This window comes from Gorilla gorilla, chromosome 6 (assembly GCF_029281585.2).
Source record: "Gorilla gorilla gorilla isolate KB3781 chromosome 6, NHGRI_mGorGor1-v2.1_pri, whole genome shotgun sequence".
Classification (NCBI taxonomy): domain Eukaryota; kingdom Metazoa; phylum Chordata; class Mammalia; order Primates; family Hominidae; genus Gorilla; species Gorilla gorilla.
Genome location: NC_073230.2, coordinates 85442112 through 85454353, shown reverse-complemented (window position 1 = coordinate 85454353; position 12242 = coordinate 85442112). Strand labels below are relative to the sequence as shown.

Below are 12242 nucleotides of genomic sequence, written 5' to 3'. Positions count from 1 at the left end.
CATGGTTCCTTCACAAGGTTTTTGTAGTTTTTTAATTTGGGGTTAATGAAAACCCTGAAGAGGGGTTTTCATCTCCCTCTCTGTTTCTTCACTATACTTTGTATCTCTATTTTCTCTCGTATGCAATAGTTATTTGTCCTGTTATCTGTGTCTCTGACTAGATTTTAGTTTTTGGAAGGGAATGACTAAATTCTATTTATCTATTACAGCACCTACTAAAGTACCTTGCACTTGGCAGACAATCCAGAAAACACAGGCTGAACTGACTTGTTAACAAGAGAGTTTCAAGTGTCGTTTCTGACAAAAACAGGACTATGAAAGATTTTTAAAGAAATAGCACTTGGGTATTAAAAACAAAGAGAAACACTATATCCTATATTGAGTTAAAAAATGTAGGTTGGGATCAAAGTTCCCTTAAAATTCAAAAACACTTTCATTTCAATTCTTAAAAACTTGATTTTTTAAAAAAGCTTGTGTCTCAACATATAAAAATATACTTTTTTTATAGAATGGAACTATAACAATTATGTCATTTTACAGGTTTTTCTTTTTTTACCGTAGTTGCCAGGAAATCCAGAGTTGAATATAAGAAGAAAAAGTTGTAATTAGTACACTCTAGTACCTTGTAACATTTACTCTTAGTTCCTTTTTAAATGTACTTTACTGTTATTCTTTTACAATTTTCAACTTTGTAAATTATGAAGGTTATAAACATACATATGTAAGATATTCAAATGTCACAGAAAGATACAAAATATAAAATGAAAGTCTTATTCTTGTCTGTTCCCAGGTTAGTCCTACATCACAAGGAGGCCAGAGCTAACCACTGAACAATGCTGCAATGAAATTTTTGTATATGCCTTTATATGTTTTATTAATTCAAGCAATATTTACTGGGTGCCCACTAACTGCCAGGAGCCACTCTGTACACTAGGAATAGCACTGAGCAACACAGACAGAGACGCTGTCCTCATGGAACTTACATCTTAGTCGGGAGAAAGAGATAATAATCAAGTACCAAAATTTTAAGGTAATTTCAGATAGTGAAAAATGCCATGAAGACAAGAATGACAAGAATAACAAGAATAACAAGAAGGTTTGTGCTATGGTCTGAACATTTATGTCCCTCCAAAATTTGTGTTGAAACCTAATCCAGACTATGGTGGGGCCTTTAGTAGGTAATTAGGTTATAGGGGTTCTACCCTCATGAATGGGATTAGTGCCCTTATAAAAGTGGTATGAGGGATGGTGTTTCCTCCTTCTGTCACATGAGGAAACATAAGTCACTATCTCTGAAGCAGAGCTAGCCCTCACCAATCATCAAATACGCTGGCACCTTGATCTTGGATTTCCCAGCCTCCAGAACTATGAACAATTAATTTCTGCTGTTTATAAATTACCCAGTCTAAGGTATTCTGTTATGCCAGCTCAAAGGGACTAGGACAGTGTGTAAGAGTAGGTGACTTCTGAGTTGGGGAAGTAAGGATCAGTCTGCCAACAGAAAATCTGGGGGAATGTTCTCAGCAGGGGAACAGCAGTAGAAAGGCCCTTGGCAGAAATGAGCCTGGTATGTGTGACAAATGCATAAAAACAGAGTAGGATGAAATGTGGATAAAAAGAAGACAGGGGTCAGATCATCTACAGTCTGAGAAACCTGGGAAAGGAGTATGGGCTTTCATCTAAATGCAAAATTAAGCCATTAAATACAAGGGTTTAAAACAAGAAAGAAATAAGATCTGATTTTATCAGTAGTTTATCAGTAGGATAAATTTCTGGAAAAGAACTGCTAGGTCAGTGGGGCGTGGTGGCTCACACCTGTAATCCCAGCACTTTGGGAGGCCGAGGTGGGTGGATCACGAGGTCAGGAAATCAAGATCATCCTGGCTAACACAGTGAAACCCGTCTCTACTAAAAAAAAATACAAAAAATTAGCTGGGCGTGATGGTACGCAGCTGTAGTCCCAGCTACTCAGGAGGCTGAGGTAGGAGAATTGCTTGAACCCAGAAGGCGGAGGCTGCAGAGAGCCGAGGTAGTGCCACTACACTCCAGCCTGGGCAACAAAGTGAGATTCCGTCTTGGGGGGCGGGGAAGAACTGCTAGGTGAAAGGGTATGTGCAATTTAAGTTTTGATAGATATTGTTAAAATGACTCCAAAGAGCTGTACCTATTTATATTCCTATCAAAAACATGTACATCTGTTTCTCCAAATCTTAGCAACACTGGATGATACCAACCCTCAAAATCTTAGCCAATATGTAAAACATGACTCAAATTTAACTCCAATTTTATTTTTAGTTTCTCTGTTATTTCTCTGTATTATATATTTTAATTTCTCTATATTAAGTATATGCCATGGCTACTGGGGACAGGGCAGGTAACAGTATAAACAGAACAGATCTATGACAGAATGAGATAACCTAAAACATAACTCACTCTCAGCATATAAAAACTCTATCAAAAATGATAGTAGTTTAATATTCATGAAATCTCACTTCTTGTTACTCTTCTCCTAGTGCAACAAAGTACCACTATCTCTCTCTCACTATGCAGGAGGATTTAAGGGGAGGTGGTAAATACATATATCTTTGTACACTTGGGTGAATATATTTGTAGGATTCTGAATTCTTAGATTTGCTGGGACAAATATTTTTTGCAGTTAAAAGACTGAGAGGTATAGCCAAACTGGCCTCCAAAGGCTTTGTAACCCATTTCCATTCCTACTGAAATTGTGCCAAGTGGAAGATGGTGATGTCCTTTCCATTTTGATTTACATTCCTTAATCCTCTACCTCCTTAAGTTACATGTGTCAATCCCCATAATCCACATTTCACAATGTAGAAGTTATAAGATATGGATGACTATTTAGCAAACAAGTATAAATTACTAAAGCAAAAGATTTTAAAATGAATTTTGTGTACTTGTATTTGGCCATCTATATTTGTTCATGTGATAATGAAGTGATATGCTGAATAGATGAAAGAAACAAATACCACTGATTTCCAAAACTTTCTTGCCTTATTCATCTATAAGTCTTTCACAATAAATATTGATATATTTTGGGACATGTAAATGAAAGGTACTATAAAAATAAAAAATACTCTTACTAAACACAGAAGAAATATTTTAAATTACAATACTTACAATCATCCAGATCTAGAAGTGAAACATCTTTGGTAAGAGGAGTTCTATCTTGCTTTGTTTTCTTTTCTTTCTCCTATAAAGTAACAAATATTTCATTTATCACATGTTCTGTTTTAAAAATCTGTGGAGTAGTCCTTAATATTCCAAAACAAACTTTTTTTTCCTCTGCTTAGTGGTACCAACAAATTAAACTTCTGTATGGTTATATAAAATGTTTTCCTGAATCAACATTTGTTTCAATTCGCATATAGTATTTCTTACCCACTATGCAAACTCTTAAACTATTTTGTGTTTAAAAATTATAAATGTCAGAACAAAATTTAAAGGTATGTAATTATTCTATAATCGGACAACTTCTTGCTAACATAAAAACGTAAAGTGGCTCTTTGGTAGAAAGTCCACAAATATTCTTGAAAATAACTTTTAAACAGGTTTACTTAAGAAAAAGAAATAACATATGCATAGCTCAGATATTTTTGATGGGCTTGTGATAGGTCAGCCTTTTCTGATATAGTTTGTGACAGGGCATTGTACTAGATATTTTATGTTTCTATACTGGGTTGTATCAAACTTCTTTGCCAAAGATATTCATTAAAATCTATAAATGACATTCCCAGGCTCTTTCTTTTTAGAGTTGAAAGGACTCACTCACTTGATCTACTGTTTTGTAGAGAAAATAAATATTTCAAAACATATCTGCATATAACTAGGGCTTCCCCCAGCAGAGATTTGCTTATTCGGTCTACTATACTTACAAAATGTATATATCCATGAACTAGAATACAGTGCCCCTAAGCCTGAACTGTTCACAGTTTGGTTAGATATTCAGAAAAAATTTGTAAATCTTTTAAAAAGAAAACAGTATTAAGTGCATTACAAACAACTAAAGGCCAACAAAGAGTAGGGTGTTAAATATAATTGAGTCAAAGTTTATCTTTCTAATCTACACTATTTTTTACATTAAATTTTCTCAATCACAGACCAAAACTAAAGTTTCTACTAAAATGTTTTTGTTTAATCATTCATTCATTCAATAGGTATGTATAGAATTTTAAATATATATTAGATTCTGTGCCAAGCAATGGAAATAACAGCCAAGATAGATATAGTCCTGCCTTCAAATAACTTATAATCTACCAAAAGTCTATAGCTTATTGCTAATGTGCTAATAAATATTTTTGAAGTATTCCTCTAGCCACGAGACGGTACCACTGAAGCAAAATATATTTTATCACTATTTAAAGCTTACACAGTGTTAGAGCTCCTACAACAGTGCACATACATGAACAAAAGCATTACATAAAATTATACATAGGTAACATTTTAAAATAATTCAAATTTCACTTGTTTTTTCCCTTGTCCCGATACTCAGAAACTTCAAGGACCACATAATAATATACATTATTAATACACTTAAAAAGGCACTAATTTTATTCTTCAAAGTAATTATTTTTATCACTGAACACTCCACATCATCTAGTTAAGTTTTAATTTTCATTCCTTATTTAAAAATGAAAGAAACAGTATTTGTCCCTCTCTCCATTTCTCAAATGAGTAAACAATGTCTAAGATGGTGAAAAAAATAGAAGAAACGTTAGTTTTGAAGCTAAAATTTAAAAGTTGCAAGTAAATGAAAACAAGTGCAGAATGAAAATGCTGTCTCAACTAGAATATCATTCCTGTGAAGAAAGAACATATAACAAAAAGAGCATACCATCATGTGACTTATCAAAATGCTATGCTGAGCACAATGGGTGTAGCTTCCTATAAGCTACAATGGTGCATGACTGTCTTTATGGAACCGTTAACCTCCCCACCTGAAAAATTAGAAACCTATCAAATCAAGATAAAGTTAAAGCTGAAGGCAAGTCTATACCTTATTTTCTACTTCACAGCCAAGAGTGTGTAACAATATCTATTAAATACATATCAGGTCACATATAACACAGAACAGAGCTGCATGTGAAATTGGCATAATCTCTTAATAGAAGCCTAGAACAGAGAGAAAAAAGGCTTTCAAAAGGACAGAATTTCATTGACTTTCTGAGAACAGCAAATAACCAGTGACTGAAATACAACATTAGCAATAGATAATGGTCATTTCTACTGAACTGAAAAACCCTTGCATTCTGAATCAACGCTATAAAATGCTTCATGATGTGTTTGGTATTCCTCTTATATTATATTTCATTTTTCATTTTAAAAAATCCATAGTAAGTTCAAAACATTTTCATACTTAAAGGATCTACTATAAAAATAAAATTCTGAATTCTAAACAAAGAAGTTAAGAGCTCTATTCCATCAAACATTTCTCCATTTGCAATTCATCTTGGTAATAGAGACAGAACCTGGGTAAATGCATATAGGACTTGAGGCAGGAGATTTTTCTTGCTTAATGCATAATTCATGTGCTCCGCCTGCAAAGTGTGTAAAATCAGAATTTCACACCGCAGCATGAGCCATGGAGCTGCAGAGAAAAGGCAGATGAAATCATATTTTACTGTGCGATTTTATTTTTTACCCTCCCAATATTTATACAAAACCATCATCGACAAACCAAACACATTGACAGATCACCCACTGTTTCCATTGCGTTAGTACTTGAGAAGAGATCAGGCAGAAAGATAGACAATTTGTTTTTGTATATTTTTTTAAATAGCGGATTAGGCTTTTAACAGCTGAGTGACTGTGTTAGACTTTTATAAGGACAACAGTAACTGATCTTAGAATCTCATCACAAAAAAATACCTAGTTATCAATTCATCATCCTCAAATCTCCATTTTGTTTCTATGGTATTCAATTATACACCTCAACACATCGACATTTTCAAAATGCAATACAAAGTCACAGGGTCAAAAAAACTGATTTCTATTTAATGTATTTCATTTCAAATAATAAATAAAAGATCCTGGAAATACTTATTAACCTCCAAATAATACAAACAAAAATATGTAACAATACACCTGAAAAGATTTGTTAATGTATTATGCATGTTCATTTTCATGCTGATTAAAAAAAAGGCAAATAGCAAAAAAGATAAGCATCAAATATGCATTCTAAGAGGAAACCATTGTAAAGAGGTTTGAAATTTGAAACTATAAAATAGGATAAGCAGTATGTAAAGTCTGTCAAAGCCATACTGTGCTTTGAAATCAACAATAAGTCAAAGCTAATTTCTAGCCTCACAGGACAAGATATTTGCATGAAATATTTTCAATTAGAATTATCAACCAAAGATAATTTAATGACTTTTTTCCTTCAAGTTAACTGACAAATATGATTTTAAAAATCTGAGGCTAACACTTAAACTTGTGCTTTAAAACAAAAGTACACTGCTAGTAAATTGAGACTTCTTTATAAGTTAAAAAGAAGTCTAACCCACTAAAACAGATCTTTTCCTATTAGAGTACGCCTACTTCAATAAGAAAGCCTGCTTAATGGCATTCACTTCCTTTCAAAGGTCTCAACTGCAATTGAATAATATTTTTATTTTAGAGAACTTAAAATATAAATGAAATCGGGAAAGGCATAAACTGAGAGGCATGGCTTTGCATTATAACAGTAAAACCCAATATTCTTCAATATTTACAAAAGTTATATAATTGCAACATACAAAAATAGTTGTAAAAACATAACTAAAACTTGCTTATTTTTCAAATAGAACATAAAACCAATCAAAAAATGGTTCCTTTCACTCTTATCCATGATTTATTTCACACCACATGCCAAATTTACTTTATCCCCAAGAATCTTTCAAATAAAAGAACTTTATTGCCAAAATCTTTTATTAAGGCAAATCTTAACGTTTACTGACATTCAGACACCAGTCAAATCCTAGAGACTGATCGTTAGAGCACCTAAGAGATTCACTCAGTTTCTTTGCACCTCCCAAAAGGAATTAGCAAAGTTTTGAGACACAAATATAACCTGAGATAAAAACAACTGACAAGAGCAACTCAAACACTGCTAGGTATATACAGTTGGTACTATTTTCTTCATAGCTAGTATGTACCTTAATCTTAGTTTTAATTCAAATACTGAAATGCTTTTAATATTAAGTATTATTAAGTGCAAGTACTTTAAATACTTTATATTTATTTCACATTGGTAGATTATTATGCTTTATATAGTTTATGTAATTAAAATGTTTATATAAGGAAAATACATAAAATTTACTCACAATAAATTACAATCATAATTTAAAGTTTTTATCATTTTAATCATAGAGTATCTAAATCTTCAGCCATTAGTACACAGACACTACAGATATAACTAGAATACTGCATCATGAATAAGGTGCGAATAGTGGACTAACAACGTAGCTGAAATAACTATGGTGTGGAGGAGCACTCTAATATACTGGGTAGTTATAAGAACACTGAAGCCTAGGTTTCATGAAGGATAAAAATCCTGGAAACTTTAAAAGCATTATTTTAAATAAATTTTTTCACCATCTGTTCACATAATTTTAACTACAAGCAGAATATAACTTAATTATATTGGTCAAAAACAGCATAAAGTGATATAAATGTGAATCTCTTCCTGACACAATGTGGTCTACATCACTGAATTTTCTCTCCACTGTTTCATATAAAAAAAATTTTCCCTTTACATTGTGTAAAGTATGTGAAATCACTTAAAATAAGGAATTACTAAAAGTAATTTTGTTATAGGTGTTATTTGGAACAAAAGAATTACTTCATTGAAAGGACTATACTAAAAATATTTCTCAAATATATTTCAGAAAATAACACCTACACATAAAATACGCTTATCAATCAACATAATTATAACTAAAACAAGGAAATTTTCTATGGTCATTACTGACAACATCTGACCTCAAATGAGGACATATTCCAATCAATAACACAAACAAACAAACATGGCACCTGAATGTGTGACTATAGTTTTGTGCCTCGTGAATATGCTGGGGCATTTTAAGAACATAAATAATCCACCTGTGGTTCTCACCCTTTTGACCATCCCATTCACATGAGTGATACCCCATGATCAGTAACATTTTTCATTCCCTGCAGCCATTGCCAACTAGGAGAAGTGGAGGGTCACAGTGATATGAGGCCACTTTCTCCCTAGCTTTTATTTTCTGTAGTAAATGATGCAAAAAGAAAGAACAAAGGCATAGAAATAGGAAAGAATACAGAGTGTTAATAGAACCACAAATATTCCACTGGGATTAGAATTTAGTGTGTGTGGCTGGGCACGGTTGCCCATGCCTGTAATCCCAGCACTTTGGGAGGCTGAGGTGGGTGGATCGCTTGAGCCCAGGAGGTCGAGACCAGCCTGGGCAACATGGAGAAACCCCTCTCTATTAAAAAGACAAAAAATTAGCCAAGCATGGTAGTGCATGCCTATAGTCCCAGCTACCCAGGAGGCTGAGGTGGGAGGATCACCTGAGACTTGGAGGTCGAAGCTGCAGAGAGCTGGGATCATGCCACTGCATTCCAGCTTGGGTGACAGAGCAAGACTCTGTCTCAAAAAAAAAAAAAAAAAAAGAAAGAAAGAAAGAAAGAAAGAAAGAAAGAACACAAGGTGGGTAGGGTTAAGACAAGGTAGGTTTGGGCAAGCTAGCCTGAGTTTACTGAACTCAAATGGCAATGGGCCATCAGGACAGGTGAATTTAATATCCATCTGGCAGTTGTATAGAAGGACTTGGGGTTGGGAAAGCATTGGTCAGAGGATGACCAATGGCAATGGTCTATGCAGGTAATGAAGAGCTAATCTAGAATAGTGGCAGTAGGGAAAGAAGAAACAGACATGAGAAATAACGCACAGAACATATAGGAGTTGGTAACTATCTAAACATACAGAATGACAGAGTAGTCAGAGATAATTCTGGGGCTTCAGATCTGGGAGAATGAAAAGAATGCTGGTGACAAATGGTAGAGCATGTCTTTCGATTGTATTAGGTTTGGAAAACCAGTAGCCTCAGAGAGGTCTAAAAATTTGGTATGAATTTGGGAAGAAAAGCTGAAACTTATTGTAAAGACTGAAAGATGTTACCATGGAAGTAATTAATATAAATGTTTTAGCTGAAGCTATAGGAGTGAATGAGGTCTCACAACAGGAAAAATTTAGAGGGAAAAAAAGAAGACTAAAGAAAAATTCATTCACATCAATTAATATCTCAAAAGACTAATGTGTACTAAGTACTAATTTGGGGTCAACATTCACACTTGGGTGTCAGAAGCATGTAAAAAGTGAAGCAACCAAAAGAATGAAAGGTCAAAAAAGTAAGAACAAAAGGGATGCAGAGACTTTTAAGTAGTAGGGGAATAGTCATACAAAAAGATCAAGATTAAGAGAAGGCTACTGGGTTTGGGGAAGGATTGTAGCTGCCTTTTCAGAGAGCAGTATGTGTAGGATAGAGTTGGAAATAACTGGGTTAAGAAGTACAAGATGCAGGATATGTAGATTATTTTTCTAAACTCACTCTCACTCATGTACACACACTCTGTATTTTTCACTCCATGCTCCCTCTCTCTCTCTCTAAATGCTGAAAAAACCTGAATGCCACAGTTGGCAGAAAAGGAATGAATAGAGAAAGAGATTAAAGGTGCAAAAGGAGACAGATGATTATTAACAAAACAAGACCAAAAGGAAGTAGGAGTTACCCTTGGGGAAGTGGATGCGAGTCTTACACAGAGCTGCGTTCAAAGGAAAAGTAGGGTAAATGGAGACTGTGAGTTACAGAGCAGGAACACTGACCGTGGATGGCAGCTGTCTTCTAAAGAAAGTGGCTAAGCTCAGAGGCTGTAGATAAGGGAACAGAATTAAATGTTGACTTACAACTTGAATAGTGTAAAAAGAGTGAAAAAAAAAGAGCAGGATACTTAAGAGTTACCAAAAAATTTAGGTTACTTTTAGCATTTGATGTTCTCCAATACTGTTGATCTTTTATGGAATTTTTAAAAATGTTAAAACTGTTGTTTTATAGTTATGTAGTGTGTTACATTGATCTTTCATATTTTATTTTTAACATAACACTTGAAAGAAGTAAGGTAGGTACTAGCATGTCTGCTTTACAGATGAGGAAACTGAAACAAAGATATTCTCTCCCAACAAGTAGAACACTATGCTTATCTCATAGGACTACCATAAAAATTAACTGTTTTGAAAGCCATATATTCAAGGTAACTCCTAGGTCGCATTTTCATGCTCAGTGCCCTCAAAACACATTGTCTGGATGAAAAAAAAGAAAAGAGAGTAAAAATATAGATTTAGTTAGGCTGCAGATATAAGGCATATGAATTTTCAGCAATAACATATTGTCATGGTAAATTAAAGTACCCACCATCTGCCTTCATTACTCATAATTTAGAGCAGAAGCCACAACACTTGGTGCAAGGAGAACTTTTCCACAATTATAGTCACCTATTATTAGAAAATAGGTATATTCTGTAATTGCATGGTATACACCAAATCATTCAGAAAGAAACAGAAATAAATAAGTAGTTATGGTAGCTCCAAGGTGGAGAGTACTTATTCCAATTGCTAAACTAAAGCAAAAAATTCCACAGTCCTGTATGCCTATTATAGATGGGAAAAGGCATTCTAATATAAAGAAAATAAGCCACCAAAGGGAAACACATGAACACAAAACTATCAACAATGTGAACGAAACCCGAATTTCTCAAAGGCCTTGGTTCACTGCAATAGTTTGAGGTTTTTTATACTGACGTTCTATAGGAAAATATTTTTAACTATCAAGAGATTTAATCTGATCACTGAAAGTCTTTGACAAAGAAGAAACAAACAGAATCACTGACCTGGAGTGCCCCTGTGGTTTTTATCTTCTTTTGTTTTTTTCAGGGGGAGGAAGGGGTACAACACAACATGATGTTCAACCACTGTGGCTTTTTAATGGGATCCTAAAGCTCTGCTTCTAATACTACAGAGGCACTGAAGTCTATAATTTTTCAACTGTTACAAAATTTCCTAAGAATAACTTCCACCACTTGACACTCACTGATTTCTTGTTCTGTCATTTTTAAAAAATACTTCTTACTCTGGGTTGTACTTACTGTCGATTTGTAACTCCTTTTATTTTCAATAACATTTTAAACTTTCTGGTAATTTGACGTAAGTATGAAATGACAGTACGTCAGACTCACTAAGTGATAAGTTTTTATATGAGGCCAGATTAATAAACCATAAAATCTCTTAAGATTTTATGTGAATTTTTTAAAAATAAAAATATTAGGTTATTTTATATACAGACACAAGTTTTAAATATAAATTCAAGTTTAAGATAGGTTTTAATATATGCAAGAAAATGTGAAATAAGGCAAGACAAATACTAGCCAATTTTTAAAACATTCTTTAACAATAAATCTCTGGATGGGGGAGGGCAATTGTCTACTTCAATAAATTAATTTTCATCCTTGCCTACTCAGATAACATATTGAAGAGATTCCAGTTAACAGAACAAATAAACGAAAACAATATTGGATTAAGAAGAAATTGAACTGAATCAAAGGCAGAGTTTGGCCATATTTTCAACAAACAGAATAACACAGTTATATATAAAACTACTATACTTGAAGTCTAGCATGAACATGGTCCATTTATAGGAAGGGGGTGATTATTAAAGACCAAAAAGATAATTATCGTTAGGTCTGAATTCTATATTTTTATTCTTTTAACTAGACCTGAAATCAGATAGAATACATTTTATATTAATAACTATATTTTTGCAATTTATACTTTATTTTTTTCCTGCTAAGCAGGCAAAATTCAGTGTTACAAATGTTATTACCAAAAAGCATTATTATTTTATTATATAAGTGGTTCTCACATTTGTTTTTAAATAAATGGCTACGCAAATTCTTACTAACTAAAGAATGTATACTCTTTAATTAAAGCTTTAAAACACACTCTATTATGCAAAATGCCCAATATTTTAAAAAAGTGAATAGTCTCAATTTCTTATGATGTATGTACACTTATAATTCTTTGCTCAATACTATTTTTGTGACTTCCTTTCACTTCCCCTTCAGCAAAACCCCCCCTTGTCACAACCTAGCCAAGAACAAAAAAGGTCATATGCGTAAGAGTTCCTTGATTTCAGTGGCAAGGGATG

General features: G+C 33.5%; 1 protein-coding gene across 1 annotated transcript in view; it reads right to left on the bottom strand.

The window, feature by feature from the left end:
• The window catches only part of LOC115932769 (AP-3 complex subunit beta-1-like), a 158520-nt gene that overhangs the window by 55415 nt on the left and 90863 nt on the right, over positions 1-12242 (bottom strand). Inside the window, 1 exon segment of the mRNA XM_063708061.1 lies at positions 3142-3214. Within this exon segment, the coding sequence (XP_063564131.1) occupies positions 3142-3214 (73 nt within the window).